Source organism: Ailuropoda melanoleuca, chromosome 7 (genome assembly GCF_002007445.2).
Source record: "Ailuropoda melanoleuca isolate Jingjing chromosome 7, ASM200744v2, whole genome shotgun sequence".
Classification (NCBI taxonomy): Eukaryota; Metazoa; Chordata; class Mammalia; order Carnivora; family Ursidae; genus Ailuropoda; species Ailuropoda melanoleuca.
The window spans coordinates 65,597,499-65,616,172 of NC_048224.1; the positions used below are offsets into that span (position 1 = coordinate 65,597,499).

The 18,674-nt window shown below is 39.3% G+C and overlaps 1 protein-coding gene across 6 annotated transcripts in view; it reads right to left on the bottom strand.

Moving 5' to 3' along the window:
- The window catches only part of MIPEP (mitochondrial intermediate peptidase), a 190,736-nt gene that overhangs the window by 107,866 nt on the left and 64,196 nt on the right, over nt 1-18,674 (bottom strand). For all 6 annotated transcript variants that reach the window (XM_034664985.1, XM_034664986.1, XM_034664984.1 and 3 more), the window contains 4 exons: nt 5,854-6,007; nt 4,123-4,200; nt 3,317-3,521; nt 1,394-1,503 (listed from right to left, as the gene is read on the bottom strand). In XM_034664985.1, coding sequence (XP_034520876.1) covers nt 1,394-1,503; nt 3,317-3,521; nt 4,123-4,200; nt 5,854-6,007 — 547 coding nt within the window. The remainder of the gene's footprint in view (nt 1-1,393; nt 1,504-3,316; nt 3,522-4,122; nt 4,201-5,853; nt 6,008-18,674) is intronic.

Genomic DNA, 18,674 nt, shown 5'->3' on the forward strand with positions numbered 1-18,674 from the left:
AATAAATATATTTTAATGAGATGGAAAGGGGTTGCTGAGAGCTGACTGGCAAACTGCCCCCTTCACATATTTTTTCCAGACCTGGCTCCTCCAGCAGTTCCTGCATGAAACCTCTCCCAGTGTCCCCGGCAAAGTTCACGGGGCTGTCCTTCACGGTCCTGTGCCCCGTGCGTGTAGCTCTGTCCCAACATGCGGCGTGCTCTGCTCCCCCACAACAGGCGAAGGGCAACAGGGGAGTAAGCACCAAAGGAGAGACTTAATCAGGCCTTCCTGATCATTCCAAATCCCAAAATGTGAACCCATGGGCAGATTGTGCTACTATCTGATGGCCTGCATTTCTGTTATTGGCTGAGTTATCGCTGCGGGTTAATGGACACGTAGCTAATTGATCACCAATATCTCAATCCTGTCACCTTAGTAACGGAGATAGATTATGATGAAGACCCAGTCAGATTAGTTAGCCAGAATCTTCTCCGTTATTCTACAGTTGACAAGAACAGTTAGATGAAATCAACCCCAAAAATCAGAACTGACCAAATCATATTAGGAAAAGGGTCACACATAAAGGTGGATTTGGTGCTTTTTCTGATTCCATTCATTCCTTCATTTATAATTTCTTTTAGTGCTTCTTCTGTGTTGTGGGATTCTAAGTGCTGAGGATCCAAAGATGACTATAATTTCACACCTGCACTCAAGGAGGTACAATCTAAGCAGGGAAACACTAACTAATGTGATATTATATAATTAAAGTTCTCCGAGAAGGGAAAGATCTTTCATAAAGTACATATGGACGGTACACTGCACTATGTCGATAGTCGGTTATGGCCAACTCATCATAAGAGATCTCTCATTGTCTTCTTACTTTACAAAATTTAAAAATCTTTAAACTTCCACTTTAAATCCAATATTGAAATAGAAACCCTGAAGTTGAGGAATTTTCAGACCTCTTGTGCAAGGCATGAGGGGAAAATATGGCCAGGTCGTTCAGCTTTACAAAACACTGGAACAATTGAGACCAAGAGAACAAATACTCAGAAACATAAATAAAAGACGGAAGACCACTGGCTTTTTTGAAGCGAGGCAGGTTTGAAGGCCTGTTCTCCAGAGTCCGCTTGTTTCCCCCTCTGGAAAACAGGAACGAAGCACTTCCCTCAGGGGATGGTTATGAGGACTAAATGGTTGTGAGGACATAGTACAGAATACAGAGCAGCTCTCTGTCAACACTATGATCCTATTGACTGGCAAAAAAAATTAAAATAAAATAAAAATAAGGTGGACGGATTCTGGCACTGAGAGAGGGTCAGAGTTCTGAGGAGCTCCACGTTACACGGCGGGCCAGGAAAGCGGACCGCCATCACCCAGACGATGGCACCACGGTGGTGCTCTCCCCTACCTGCCCGGTCTGGTAATGTCTGGCAAACTGGGTAACCACTCGATAGTCATTTGCAAAGTACTCCATCAGAATAGACGGAACCTCAGCAAAGTCAGTAGGGCACCTGGTCCCTAAAATGGGGGGAAAAAAAAAAAAGTTGGCATGAATCAAATCAACTTATTTATCTTACTTTTTTATGTAGTCTTTTAAAACTTTTATTTGGACTTCTGATGAACTATGATAAGATTTAATTCATTAAATCAATATTTTACTTCTATAAAATTATTGCACATATTTGTAGAAAAGTTTATTATAATCCCATATATTTTCCTATATATCAAAAGTAAAACAAAATATTTGCACAGCTGGATAAAACACCTTGTAAAGCAATGGCTCACACCCTCTACAAACAAATCCGTCCTCAGCTATGCTGGACTATACAAGAGACACAAATTAAAACATTCTTACAATTAATATACCATTTATATTAATTCACCGAATTCTACCACCAAATGCTTTTATCCTTCACTTATTTGTTTGTTTGTTTGTTCTATTCCCTATGCTGTATTCTTCACCTCCATGACTTACTTATTTTATAACTGGAGGTTAATACCTCTTAATCCCCTTCTCCTATTTTGCCCATCCTCCCATGCCCTCTCCTCTGGCAACCACCAGTTCCCTCTATGTATTTAAAAATCTGGGGGTGCCTGAATGGCTTAGTCAGTTGAGCGTATGCCTTCGGCTCAGGTCACGATCCCAGGGTCCTGGGATCAAGCCCCATGTCGGGCTCCCTGCTCAGCAGGGAGTCTGCTTCTCCCTCTGCCTGCCTCTCTGCTTACTTGTGCTCTCTCTCTCGCTCTCTCTGTCAAATAAATAAATAAATAAATAAATAAATAAATAAATAAAATCTTCCTCAAAAAATCTGTTGGGTTTGTGTGTGTGTGTGTATTTGTTCATTTGTTTTTTAGATTCCACAAATAAGTGAAATCATCTGGTATTTGTCTTTCTTTGTCTGATTTATTTCACTTAGTGTAATACCCTCTGGCTCCATCCATGTTGTTGCAAATGGTTAAGTTCTCATTCTTTATGGCTGAGTACAATTCCATAGTATATATATATATATATATATATATATATATGTATGTATGTATATATGTCACTTCTTCTTTACCCATACCTTTCATTTGTTTTAAAAGTACCTTTTTTAAAATCATTGTTTGCTTCTTATAACAAAGTCAATGCAGAAAAGCAGTATTTTAAACTTAAAATAACTTAAAGCAATAAATCCTGTAAGAACTTTTTGGTGACATTTTATGATTCTGTCCAGCTCATCTATAGTCTTTTCAAATATCTTCTTCTCTCCCAAAATACTATGTATATAAAGTTAGTTAATGAATAACTAAAAGCAATTTAGCAGGTGATCTAAAGCTGACCATTAGGATAGTGAGCTTAAGACTCAGAGATGAGACAACTAAGAGGAAAGTCTACATTTAATATCACCAAATATGGCCACATACCAGCATGAAAGACTGGCATTTTATACAGGAGGGAAAGCATAGGAAAATATTTTTTCAGCATGCTTTAATATGTATTCTAACTGATTTTGGAGAAAAAGAGGCAATATTCTTTCACTTACTAACTCTGTGCTAGGTACTAAGGAGCCACATATTTATTCCCACACACATAGCCAAAAACTTCAATTCCATATAAAACATGATAAAATGTAAAAGCGCAAACTCAAAAGACAACTAAAACACTCCTCAGAACTGTTAGCAAGGAAGGAGAAAAATGTCAGACGATCGGGTTGCATAACAACCAGAAGGAACAGATGAGGCAACCTGCAATAAATGACCACCTGACAATGTTAAATGATCAGATTTTCTAAATAAAGAGCTTTTTTTTTCCAATTTAAAATAAAACAGAAGTCCCCTCTTCATGGCTCACCAGTGACATGTTGGTAACGGGTACGTCCCAGCATAGAATGCATGGCATGCCCCATTTCATGGAAGAGATTTTCCATCATTCCAGGAGTTAATAAAGTTGGTGAATTCCTTGAGGAATGGGGAAGATTCAGCATGAGAACTACGACTGGGAGCTGATACTCTCCATCTTCCTTTAATCTGCCTCCACGGATTGTAAAATGACAATCCTTGAAGAATCAGAAAACCGGAGAAGAAAATATTAGGTGATCTGAAGAATAAAATAGTCTTAATGAATATAAATTTAAACCAAGATGTCTCACTTCAATTTACCTTAATTCTATTTTTCCATTTATTTAGTTATAGAAACTTTTTCCTAACATTTTTTATTTTGCTAAAATTTTCAGTTTTTTAAAACACCAGTACTCCCTTGCACTTGTGTTGATTCATTCACTCGTTCACTCCAAAAATATGTATTGAGGTGATGCTATACCAGTTTAGACCCAGACGCTCAACAGAACACAAGCAAGTGGGAAGGGACAGACACAAAGCTACCGTGGGGAGGGACGCTAAGGTTTACTGACCCCTTTCTATGTGTTGGGCAATGAACTGGGAGACACTTCTATCTACTGTCTTTATCACTCAGAAGCAATGAACTCTATCACAAAGGGAGGGATTTGGAGTAACTTTTCTAAAAGGCTGAGATTCACATACATTGTATCACTTATTCTTCATAATAACCCCCTGAGACAGCTCTCTCATTGTTCGGATGGGAAAACTGAAACTGAGTCTTGGAAACACTGAATCACATAAAGTCACATAAAGCATCACCTGATGTGGTTTGTCTGCTCGCTGGAAGAAATCACAGTAAATGTACCCCAACAATCCCTCAGATTCATGAACCACAGCCTGGAAAAAAATGACATTTAGTGATGAAGGAAGCCATCAGAAACTCCAAAAGTGGAAAGACATCCCTAACAAGAATCTAAATATAAAACATTCAGAGCCATAACTAGAGACATCTTATTACTTTCTACATCCCACATGATCTAGAAATAGATTCTAGTGTCCCCTCATCTCTCAGAGGATTTTGATTTGGGGATTCTGTCCGGGAGAGGAAACCCTCCTTGTTCGAGCCCTCTGTCCCGACTGCCAGTGCCTCACGACACCGAGACCAAACCCAGCTCTTCAGATCATTCACAAACCTCCCCATACACTTGGGAACAAGTGCTGGCTAGACAATTTTAGATCTAAATCTTACAATGGGGACATACCCCCCAAAATGCTAACCCTTGAATTCAGATACAACAGAAGGCTGCTTCTGGCTTCAGTTGAAGATCAGTATATCATTATTTATTCTCTTCCCTCAAACTTGGCCTATAAAAGGTGCACGGCTCATGGAGAGCTCAACAGCTGGCCTCCAGCTTGCCTCCTTTGCCTTGTCACAACTTGAGAATTCTGCCCCAGACAACCTGAGCTTTATGCATTACAACTTCGTGCAGGCATATATTTATTAGTTCAACAAGTATCTCTTATGCACCAACTAGGTGCTTGGAATTTATCAAGGCATTCGGATATCAAAAGTGAACAAAACTGGCAAAGCGTGCCGCCCAAGGGGGGGCTCACACTCCACAGCATGGGAAGCCTGGTGTGCTCAAACTCTAATGGGGGAAGCCTGGTGGGGCTCACACTCTGCAATGGGGGAAACTTTTCATTACTCGCGTTTTGTCCTTTCACTCTTACCAGTTTTTCTTTCATTTTATCTCTGCACTCTATCGGTCTCCATCACTTTGTGATGTGCACGACACACAAGTGATCAGGTAATTAGTGCGGTGATCAAGTGTGCTCCTACTCTAGCCTTTCAATTCTATCACCACGCCCGTTCTCTCACAGAACACAGCCAGGAGACCATAAGATAGCTTTCTTTCCTTGAAATACAGTGAACAGAGTACAGCGTGGTACTCATATAGGCAGAAAGTAAAACAGCACAGCAACAACACAAAGCCTTTGTGATAGATCACAATCTTATCAAGAAAAAATAAACATATTCATATATGTGGGCTCTAATAGGAGAAGGGGTAGATGCCAGTCTTGAGCTCACATTAGAACACAGGATATAGATCAATATATTATGCAAATATAAGTTCCTACAAGATGGGAAGGGGGTTGCAAAAAAACGAAAAGTGACAGATGCAATGAATTCTGGAATTAACCAAAAGGGACAATGAGCACTGCAGGAATATGAAAAGTAATGACAAATTTCTCTTTAACCAGAATTTGTCAACATACAGAGACTCAACTTTCTATCAAGTCCCTAAAAAAACTTCTTTCAGAGAATTCACTCCGCTATTATATGTTTCTATCAATTGGAGGGAACAACTGATTTTAGGGGAAAATGTTTTTTTATAAATCAGAAGCGGTGACCTGGATTTTTTGTGAAACAGAAATAAGGTGAGACACGCTCCATCGGGGCAAAGCTAACTTGAAGATGGAACTGCTATTAACTCAATTACCAAACCCAAGCGATAAGGGAGCGCAACTCTGCACTAACTGACTGCTTACCAGTTTGCGAACATCTTCACACCACACCTCTCCTTTTGCAGGCTGCTCTGCATATAATGTAATTCCTAACAGTTTGGTAAACAAAATATTTAGGCCTTCCATGCACGCTCCAAGGGAGAAAAATGGGCAATATAAACTGGGCTCAATATTATACCTGAAAAAAAGAAAAGAGGTTCAATTTTATTTACTTCAATTCCTTAAGGTAAGTTCAGTTAACTCTTCATTTAAAATTTCGGATCATGATAGGTAAAAAAAGGATTGAAAGCAGAAAGGTACATCTCTATCTTTCAAGGGATTTTCAGAAGAAATGCAGTCTCATTATTTTTAGTAGTAAGTAGTACTTCTTAGTAGTAAGAGTAATGTTAGTAATGAGTAATTAAGGTAGACACACCATTCCCTAAACTTCATCTTTTTCAGGTTATTTACTTGCACTGACTTAATTAACCAATCTATCTCAATTACCCACACTATACACGTTCCTCTGTGCATACCTACAGACAGAATCTTAGCAATTTGAGCTATAATGAAATATGAAATGTTCTAGTCTAAAAAATTGTGACTTGTATCAAACAAATTCAAGTCCTGAGGCATACTAAGTGATTTTAAATCTTATCTCTAGTAAAATATTTGTTACTGGAAAAAGTCTCTAACATAAACCATCAGATCTTCATTCATCTGTTTTACAGTTATATACCTAAAATGAAGCATAACATACTGGCAAGCTTAATTATTTTCATTCAAAAATGGCTTTTTATGTCCTCTTGCAACATAAGCCAAAGTACATCCAGAATATATGATGTCAATGGTCACTTTTGAGTCATGAGGTCAGGCCAAACATTATGACCACAGCTAGAAAGAACGGCTCTAGAATAATAGTAGGTGCTTCTTCCATTTCTACTCCCTGGAATTAACAAAATATGTACTTATGGTGACAGAAGGTAGCTACATTTGTGTAGTTTACATATAAACCTGTCGAATCACTATGTTGTACACCTGAAACTACCATAACATTGTGTGTGTGTCAACTATACTTCAAGAAAAATTAATTAATAAAAGTTAAAACAAAATATATATAAACTTGCATCCAGAACATATACAAACGTATGCTTATTACTAAATGGATGACTGGATTTAGTGAGCATGTATAAATTACACCACAAAAGAGATTTTGACTATAGAAATCCACAAATTTACAGCTTAATTCCTGATCAATTTTTCATAAAAACAGAACCTCCCTGGTGAAAGATATGCCCCTGCTCATTGATTCATATACTTGTGCAGGCTGTCAAGAAACCTACTGTTGGAGGTAAGGAATGAGGGGAGCGTCTGTCTCTAAGGGGCTCACTGTGAAAGAGGCAGAGAGGAGGACAGACGACTCTGTTCTCCTTAGCCTGGGACAGCAGCAGAGTAGATGTAGAGACACGGTCAGAGGACTGAGAGAAGGACACAGACAGCAGGACAGCAAGAGGGTATGATGATTTCACTTGTGGAAGAGAGGGTAGAAACAGGAAGGGGTCACAGAAAGGAATTCAGAAATAGGAGTCTGCTGGGTGGGGTGGGGATGAGGAATAAGGGCAGGGAGAAGTAATAAGGGAATTCCAGGGAGAAGCAGCAGTGTGAAGTCATGAAGCAGCCTGGAAACTTCGAAACCAGTGGCTAAATATGAGCCAGTTCATGATGCAGGGGATCAACGGGAAAAGAGAGGGAGGGGAGTTTGGACACACGTGGGCAGGGTCCAGAGAACTGAGGGCCTCAGACATAAACCTGAGGGATTGGGATTTCATATTGGAGGCATGTGGTCTCTCAACTTTTTGATTATGTACTCCAATCATTAAAAGAATTTTTAAGTATTCAACCTCATATATGTATATTTATAAATTATATTCATGTGTTGCTGTTCTACTACATTTCAAAACAAAAAAAGGATACATTTTTACAAGTTGAAATAAAAATAAATTTAAACAAAATTTCTAATGCAGTACGTCCACACTCTCAGCAGATTGTTTACAGATTGGGAGACATGGGAGACTGCTTTTGTAGGCAACAGAGAAGCAATCTGATGCTTTCTGGAACACTGCACCGTTGACAGTGTGGAGGGAGGAATGCAGGAGAGGCGGGGAGAGCAGACGGTAAACTAGGGCCTGACCATAAGCAAAGGCAGTGGGGTCAAGGATGAGGAGGCAGATATGAATTTGTTTTTCTTTGAGATGAAAATGTTTGGGACTGTTGTGAATGAGAGAGAATGGTCTAGAATAACACACAGGTTTCTGGCTTAAGCCAGATGGATGGGATGGCAGAGTCATTTAATCAGAGCACAAAGCAGGGAAAAAGAAAGAAGGGAGGGTGGGTATTTTTGTGGGAGAAGAAAGGAGGGTGGGGTGCAGTTGTGGGAAAAGAAGAGAGGAGTCACAGAAAGTAAATTCAATTCTGGAGACACTGACTGTGAAGTGCCCATAAGATGTCAGATACTCAGTTAAGACTGAGGCTTCATTGCTCAGGAGTTAGTTAAAGCTGTAGAAGACAGGTTACTGGAAAAGGGTGATGCAGTGTGAGAAGACGGTCAGCAGCAGATCTTCCAGATGAAGAAATAAAAAGGAAGACAAAGAAAAGTCAGAGCTGTCAGGGCATGAAAGATAGGGACATCATGGAAAAGGGGGAGAAAATGTGTTATAAAAATAGGAAATAATGGAGACTTCTGGTGTCTGTTCTGGCATATAAGGAGCCTAGAAGGCATTATTCCATCCTAACAACAAGTAAAATGCCCAAAAAACTAAAAATCAACAACTCTTCCTGTATCCAGCAGAGAACCGAGGTCACAGAGCAAATTGCTGCCCCCTAAAATATAAAGACCAGCAGGCAAATACAGAGAATTACAATTTACAGAACTCACCAGTGTGGACTAGCACTAAGGTAGGAAAATTTGAACTACAACTGACAAATTGGAGGCTCAGTGCAGAAAAATCTGAGTTAAAAACCCCAGGGCGGCCCACTTTAAGGTGGGGGGGGGTCCCCACACTTTCATGAGTTTTACCTCCAGGAGCCCTACCAGGTTCTCACAGTAAAGATGGAGAAAAATTCTCCCAATGCTTCCAGCAGGGGAAAGGAAAAAACAGCCACTTTGAAATACACCAGAGCATTCTGTTATTCTTAACAAGGCTGCCCTCAAAAGAAATTATCTTACCAGAGCCTAACTTACCTAGAAGAAAAGAAATATCCAACCCAATCCCACCGTCCCATCAAAGCAGGGAAGGCAAACTGAAAAGCACTTGGAGAAGTCAGAGCTGAGGGGCACCGGCTCCATAGCAGACTGAGACCTAATCACAGAACTTTAGAATGCATCCCTCCCACCCCACCCTCACCACCACAGCAACAGGGATCCTGTAAAATAACAGGAGAATACAACTGAAAAACTGCACAGCTCAGATCTTATTTAAGTAGAAGTCTCCAGAGAAACCCAAATACAACATCAGAGACCAAAATAAATAAAGAAAGAAAAGAAAAAGTTGAGCCTCCAACACCACAGCTACTACAAAAGTAAGCACAGTCTGACTGACTCCCAGCCAGTGAGTACTTCAAGTCCAACTTTCACCAAACAATTTCAAGTAACAATAAAAGACAAAAACCACAGTCTGAAGAAACAGAACAAGCATCAAAATGAGATTCATGTATGATAGAGATGTTAGAATAACCAGATTGAAAATTCAGAAACAACTATGATTAACATGCCAAGGGTTCTAAGGAAATACACAAGATTCATAGGTAATGTAAACAGAGAGAGGGAAACTTTAAAAAAGAATCAAAGGAAATGCTCATCAGTAGACTGGACATGGCCGAAAAAACTATCAGTGAGCTTGAAGAAATGTCACTAAAAACTTCCAGGAGTATGATGCAAAGAGAAAAAAGAATGAAAAAGAAGAGAAGACCCAAAGAACTGTGGGATAATTACAAAAGATGTAATGTACATGTAATGGAAATTACAGAAGGAGAACAGAGAGAGAAAGGAACAGAAGAAATATTTGAAGTAATAGTGGCTGAGAACTTTCCAAATGAAGGACAAACACCACACAGGGCAGAAAACACTTGGGAATACCATATTTCAACTGCAGAAAATCAAAACGGGGGAAAAAAGTCACCTTATCTGTAGAGGAGCAAGAATAAGAATAATATCTGCGTTCTCTTTAGAAACTATGTGATAGAGAAGAGTGTGGTGGGAAATACTTAAAGCATTGAAATAAAAAACCCACAAACTTAGAATCCTGTTTCCAATAAAATTACCCTTCAAATTAACCTTCAATTACCTTTCAATGAAGAAATAGACTTTCTTGGACAAACAAAAATTGAGGGAATTTCTCGCTAGTTGACCTGACTTGCAAGAAATGTTAAAAAGAGTTCTTCAAAAAAAAAGGAAAATGATGGAAATCAGAAACTTGGATCTATGTAAAGAAAGCAAGAGTGCTAGAAAAGGAATAAATGGAAGATATAAAAGCAAATCTTTTTATTTCTTATTTTTAAATGATCTAATGCATAACAGCTTCTTCAGAATAATAATAGTTACAATGTACTAGGAGATTATAGCTTATAGATAAGTGAAATGCACGACAATATCATGAGGGACTGAAAAGAAGCACTCGGTACTTGCACAAACCATGAAGCAGTGCAGTATTATTTGAGATGGACTTACAGTGTAAACAGCAAACACTTAAAACAGCAAATACTTAAAAGTTGGAAAAAAGAGAGAGGGAAAAACTGGAATCAGATAAAACACTCAAATAAAACCATTAGGCAGAAAAAGAAAAGTGTGTCGAAGACAGTTAAAGAAAAGGGTGGAAGACGGGCCCCTGGGTGGCTCAGTTGTTGGGCATCTGCCTTCAGCTCAGGTCACAATCCCAGGATCCTGGGATCAAGCCCTGCATTGGGCTCCATGCTCTGCGGGAAGCCTGCTTCTCCCTCTGCCCGCCATTCCCCCTGCTTGTGCTCTCCCTCCTTCTCTCTCCCTCTGTCACACAAATAAATAAAATCTTTAAAATAAAAATAAAAAACAAAGAATAAATAAATATCCATGGTCTAGATATAACAATTAAAAACCAGAGAATGTCAGCAAAGTTGAGAAAAACAAGACCCAATCATTCGTTGTCTATAAGAAACTAACATTAATTGTAAAAATACAGATAGATTAAAAGTAGAGAAATGGAGAGGCTATACCATACCAACACTAAACAACAGAAAGTTGGAGTAGCTACATTAATTTCAATCAGAGCAGACTTGAGAAAAAACAAAGTAATCAGGGATGAAGATGGGCATTACATAGTAATAAAGGGGTCAATTCTCCAAGAAGACATATCAATCCTTACTGTCCATAAAAGTCTTAATGCATTTTAAGAGGACATCAAAATACATGAGGCAAAAACTGACAGAATTACAAGGAGAAACAGAGGAATCCAGTATCATAGTTGGAGACTTCACCATCCACCTGTCAGAAATGCAGATCCAAGAAGCAGAAAATCAGTGAGGACATGTTGAACTGAACAGCATCACCAATTAACTGAATATAATAGACATCTAGACAATGTTTATCCAACAACAGTGGCATACACATTCTTCTGAAGATCACTAGGAATATCACCCAAGAGAGACCACATTGTGGGAAATAAAATACATCTTAACAATTTAAAAGAAGAGACATCATACAATAAATGCTCTCAGACCACAATCGGATTAATCTAGAAATTAGTAACAGAAAGATAGTTGAAAAATCCCCAAATATTTAGAGATTAAACAACACACTCCTCATTAACACATGGGTAAAAGAAGGCTCAAGGAAAATTTTAAAATATTTTGGACAAAATGAAAATGAAAATACAACTTATATAAATCTGTGGGATGCAATGAAAGCAATGTTTACAAGAATATTCTAAAGCAATTAATGCATATGTTAGGAAAAAAGAGAGATCTAAAGTCAATAATTTAAGCTAATACCTTAGGAAACTAGAAAAAGACGAACAAATTAAATCCAAAGTAATTAGAAAAAAAATTTTTTTAAAAAATTAGAGCAGCAGCCAATAAAATTGAATAGAAAAAATTAATAGAAAAAAATTAATAAAACCAAAAGCTAATTCCTTGAAAATATCAAGATAATTTGTAAACCTCTAGCCAGGTTAACTAAGAGGGAGAGAGAGAGAAGACAAATTACTAACATCAGAAATAAGAGAGAGGATATACGACTACTGATAAAATGGGCATAAAAGGAAGATAAAGGACTATTATGACAACTTGATGCTAGATTTGATAAACCTAGATGAAATGGATCAATTCCTGGAAACATACAATCTACCCAAACTCATGCAAGAAGAAATACATAATCTAATTTGGCCTCTATCTACTGAAGAAGTTGAATCAATAATTAATAACCTTCCAAAACAGAAAACACCAGGCCCAGATGGATTCACTGGTAAATTTTACCCGACTTCAGGAAAAAATTATATCAATTCTTTACAATCTTTTTGAGAAAACAGAAGCAGAGAAAATACTTCCTTATTAATTCTATGAGGTCAGCATTATCTTAACAAAAACCAAATACACAGCAAGAAAGGAAAACTACAGACCAATATCTCTCATGAACATAGATACAAAAATATTTTCTCAAGAAAATATTAGCAAATCAAATTGTTTTGTACACAATTATATTATAATTATAAACAATTGTACACCATGACCAACCAAAATTTATTCCACATTTGCAAAGCAGGTTCAACTTTTGAAAATCAATTAATGTAATCTACCACACTGACAGACTAAAAAGGAAAACTCATATGATCATATCAATAGATTCGAAAAAACATTTGAAAAAAATCCAACACGCATTCAGATAAAAATTCTCAGCAAACAAGAAATACAGGGGAACATCCTCACTTGATAAGAACACCTACAGAAAACTTGCACTAACATCATACTTAGTGGTGAGAAAACTAGATGCTTTCCTGCTAAGATGAGGAACAAGCAAGGATGTCTCTTCTCCCTACTCCTATTCAACATCATGCTGGAGGACCTAGCTAATGCAATAAGACAGGAAAGGGAAATAAAAGTTTTAGAGATAAAGAAGAAAGAAAGAAAATTGCTTTTGTTCACAAATGACATCATTATCTATGTAAAAATTCCCAAAGAACTAACAAACTCCTGGAACTAATAAGCAATTATAACACAGTTGCAAGATACAAATTTAATATACAAAAATCAATTCTTTTCTTATATACCAACAATAAACACTGAAATTTGGAATTATAAACACAATATCATTTATATTAACACCACACACACACAAAAAAACCCTACCCTAAAATATTCAGGTATAAATCTTCAAAAAACACATTTGACAAATCAGAACATCCATTCGTAATGTAAAAACTCTCAGTAGATTGACTATGGACTATGAGAAACAAACTGAAGACTTCAGAGGGGAGAGGGGTGGGGGAATGGGATAGGCTGGTGATGGGTAGTAAGGAGGGCACTTATTGTATGGTGCACTGGGTGTTATACGCAACTAATGAAGCATCGAACTCTACATCGGAATCCGGGGATGTACTGTATGGTGACTAACATAATATAATTTAAAAAATCATTAAAAAAAAAAAAACCTCTCAGTAGATTTAGAGAAAGCATACCTCAACATAACAAAGGCTATATATGAAAAACCCACAGCTAACATTATCCTCAATGGTGAAAAACTGAGAGCTTTTCCTCTAAGATTAGGAATAAGACAAAGGTGCCCATTCTCATTACTGTTCAACATCGTACTGGAAGTCCTAGCCATAGCAATCAGATAAGAATAAGAAATGAAAAGCATCCAAATTGGTAAGGAAGAAGTAAAATTTTCACTATTTGCAGATGATATGATATTATACATAGAAAACCCTAAAGACTTCACTAAAAAGACTGCTAGAACTGATAAGTGAATTCACTAAAGCTCCAGAACACAAAACTAATATACAGAAATCTGTTGCATTTCTATACACTAATAATAAAGTAGCAGAAAGAGAAAGTAATAAAACAATTCCATTTACAATTATATGAAAAACAACAAGATACCTAGAAATAAACTTAACAAGGTGAAAGATCTGTACTCCAAAAACTATAAAACACTGATGAAAGAAATTGAAGATGACACAAAGAAATGGAAAGGTCTTCCATGCTCATGGATTGAGAGAAGAAATATATTAAAATGTCCATACTCCCCACAGCAATCTACAGATTTAATGTAATCCCTATCAAAATACCAACAGCATTTTTCACAAACCTAGAAAAAATAATCCTAAAATTTGTACGTAACCACAAAAGATCCAAAATAGCCAAAGCAATCTTGAGAAAGAAGAACAAAGCTGGAAGTACCCAGATTTCAAGATATGCTACAAAGCTAAACTAATCAAAAAAGTATGGTACTGGCATGAAAATAGACACATAGATCACCAGAATAGACAGTCCAGAAATAAACCCAAACTTTTATGGTCAATTAATCTATGACAAAGGAGACAAGAATATACAATGGGGAAAAGACAGTCTCTTCAACAAACAGTGCTGAAAAGCTGTAAAGCTACATGCAAAAGAATGAACCTGAACCATTCTCTTACACCATACCCAAAAATTAACTCAAAATGGATTAAAGACCTAAATGTGAAACATAGGCATAAAATTCCTAGAAGAAAACATAGGCTGTAATTTCTTTGACATTGGCTGTAGAAAAACTTTTCTAGATGTTTCCTCTGGCAAGGGAAACAAAACCAAATTAAACTATTGAGACTACACCAAAATAAAAAGATTTTGCACAGCAAAGGAAACCATCAATAAAACAAAAAGGCAACCTACTGTATCAAGAAGATATTCAAAATTGATATATCTGATAAGGGATTAATATCCAAAATATATAAAGAATTCATACAACACCAAAAAAAAAAAAAAACTAAATAATCCAATTAAAAAATGAGCAGAGGAGCTCAATAGACATTTTCCAAAGGAGACATACAGATGACCAAGAGATGCATGAAAAGATACTCAACATCACTCATCATCAGGGAAATAAAAATCAAAACGACAGAGGGGGAGTTAAGATGGCAGAGGAGTAGGGGACCCCTTTTTCAGCCGGTCCCGAGTTGAGCTGGATAGGTACCAGACCAGCAGGAACATCCACGGAATCACCCTGAGACACAGGAAGATACATCTGGATCTCTACAAATGAACATCTCCAGCGCTGAGTATCGAGGTACGAAGCGGGGAGCCATGAAACCGTGCACAGATATCGGAAGATAAACAGAAGGGGGAGGGAGCCGCCGTGTCAGGGCGCCGGGAAGCGGTAGCCACCTGCACGGGGGAGCGGACGGACCGCGGACCCGCACGCTTGAGACAGCAGACTGAGAACGGGAGCTCCAGGAGCGTGCGCCACCAAGCATCTCACGAGCTCCGGAGCTCCGGTGTGCTCACTGGATCCAGGCTGAGACCAGGAGCTCCGGGAGCGTGCACGGGGCGGCTGTCGGCTGGCGGCTGGAGGGCCACCTGCACGGGGGAGCAGGCGGACTCGCGGTCAGCACCCATGAGACACCAGACTGAGACCGGGAGCTCCGGGAGCCCGCGCGGGGCGGCTGGCGACTGGCGGCTGGCGGGGTTGGAAACACAAAGGACAGAGATGCGCCGGCCCTGGAAGTGAGGGCTGGGACGCCGGGTGTGGGGCGCACAGCCCGGGATGCTGCAGGGTTGAGCAGCACCAACAGAAACAGAGTTAAAGTGGCCAGAACATCAGTGGAGAACGATCCGCGATCCATCTGTTCTGAGACAGAGGATGAATTTCAGCCGCTGCTGCTCTGACTCTCAGAAGAGGCACAGCAAACCGCCAGGGAAAGCTGCGAGAGAACAAAAGCCTGGAAATACCGGCTCACAGGGTGCCCATCCCCATCCCCCCTCGCAGGGGACACGGAGACTCTACCCAAACAGGGTTTTCTGAGTACCGGCAGGCAGGCCCCTCCCCCAGGAGGCAGGCTGAAAAATCAAGAAGCCCACAACCCGGAGCGCCTGAGTGGCGCAGTCACCAAGCACCTGTCTTCGGATTAGGGTGTGATCACAACGCTCCGTAAGGAGTCCCTCATCGGGCTTCTCCACCGGGAACCTGCTTCTTCCTCTCCCACTCCTCTGCTTGGGTTCCCTTTCTTGCTGACTGTCTCTCTCTCTCTCAAATAAATAAATAAACTCTTTAAGGAAGAAGCCCACATCCCTAAGATCTCTATAAAACAAGGGCGCACGGCCTGGGTCCCAGTCAACACTTGGGCTCTGGACAACCCTGCAATCTCTCTTCATCAGAATGACGAGAAGGAGAAGTCCCCCCCAGCAAAGAAAAGATAATGAGTCTGTGGCCTCTGCCACAGAATTGGCCTCGGCCACAGAATTAATACATATGGATGTATCCCAATTATCAGAAATGGAATTCAGAGCAACAATGGTCAAGATGATGAGTAAACTTGAAAAAAGCATCAGAGAAAGCGTTGCTGAGAATATAGAATCCCTAAGGGCAGAAATGAGAGCGAATCTGACAGAAATTAAAAATTCTATGGGCCAAATACAGTCAAAACTAGAGGCTCTGACGGCCAGGGTCACCGAGGCAGAGGAACGCGTTAGCGAATTGGAGGATGGGTTAGTAGAAGAAAAAACGAAAATAGAAGCTGGTCTTAAAAAAATCCACGCCCACGAATGTAGATTACGGGAGATTACTGACTCTATGAAACGATCCAATGTCAGAATCATCGGCATCCCTGAAGGGGTGGAGAAAAACAGAGGTCTAGAAGAGATATTTGAACAAATTGTAGCTGAAAACTTCCCTAATCTAGCAAGGGAAACAAGCATTCGTGTCCAAGAGGCAGAGAGGACCCCATCCAAGCTCAACCAGGACAAACCTACGCCACGGCATGTCATAGTGCAATTCGCAAATATTAGATCCAAGGATACAGTATTGAAAGCGGCCAGGGCAAAGAAATTTCTCACGTACCAAGGCAAAGGTATCAGGATTACGTCAGACCTGTCTACAGAGACCTGGAATGAGAGAAAGGCTTGGGGGGGCATTTTTAAAGCTCTTTCAGAGAAAAACATGCAGCCAAGGATCCTTTATCCAGCAAAGCTGTCATTCAGAATTGATGGAGAAATAAAGACGTTCCAAAATCGCCAATCATTAACCAATTTCGTAACCACGAAACCAGCCCTACAGGAGATATTAAGGGGGGCTCTATAAAGGTAAAAAGGCCCCAAGAGTGATACAGAGCAGCAAGTCACAACCGATACAAAGACTTTAAAGAGAAATGGCATCATTAAAATCATATCTGTCAATAATCTCTATCAATCTAAATGGCTTAAACTCTCCCATAAAACGCCACAGGGTTGCAGATTGGATAAAAAGACATGACCCATCCATTTGCTGTCTACAAGAGACTCATTTTGAACCCAAAGATGCATTCAGACTTAGAGTAAGGGGATGGAGTACCATCTTCCACGCAAATGGACCTCAAAAGAAAGCTGGAGTAGCAATTCTCATATCAGATAGACTGGATTTTAAACTAGAGGCCATAGAGAGAGATACAGAAGGGCACTATATTATTCTTAAAGGAAGTATTCAACAAGTGGATATGACAATTATTAATATATATGCCCCCAACAGGGGAGCAGCAAGATACACAAGCCAACTCTTAACCAAAATAAAGAGACATATAGATAAGAACACAGTAATAGTAGGGGACCTCAACACCCCACTATCAGAAATAGACAGAACACCCTGGCAAAAACTAAGCAAAGAATCAAAGGCTTTGAATGCCATACTCGACGAGTTGGACCTCATAGATATATATAGAACACTACACCCCAGAACCAAAGAATACTCATTCTATTCAAATGCCCATGGAACATTCTCAAGAATAGATCATGCTCTGGGACACAAAACAGGTCTCAGCCAATACCAAAAGATTGAAATTATCCCCTGCATATTCTCAGACCACAACGCTCTGAAATTGGAACTCAACCACAAGGAAAAACCTGGAAGAAACTCAAACACTTGGAGGCTAAGAACCATCCTGCTCAAGAATGACTCGATAAACCAGGAAATCAAAAAACAAATTAAACAATTTATGGAGACCAACGAGAATGAATACACAACGGTCCAAAACCTATGGGATACTGCAAAGGCAGTCCTAAGGGGGAAATACATAGCCATCCAAGCCTCACTCAAAAGAATAGAAAAATCTAAAATGCAGTTTCTATATTCTCACCTCAAGAAACTGGAACAGCAACAGAGGGACAGGCCTAACCCACTGACAAGGAAGGAGTTGACCAAGATTAGAGCAGAAATCAATGAATTAGAGACCAGAACCACAGTAGAGCAGATCAACAGGACTAGAAGCTGGTTCTTTGAGAGAATCCATAAAATTGATAGACCACTGGCAAAACTTGTCCAAAAACAAAGAGAAAGGACTGAGATTATTAAAATTATGACTGAAAAGGGAGAGGTCACGACCAGCACCATTGAAATTGCAAGGATTATTAGAAACTTTTATCAACAGCTATATGCCAAAAAACTAAACAATCTGGAAGAGATGGAGGCCTTCCTGGAAACCTATAAACTACCAAGACTGAAACAGGAAGAAATAGATTTCTTAAATAGGCCAATTAACTATGAAGAAATTGAGTCAGTGATAAACAACCTTCCAAATAATAAAACTCCAGGCCCAGACGGTTTTCCTGGGGAATTCTACCAAACATTCAAAGAAGAAATAATACCTATTCTCCTAAAGCTATTTCAAAAA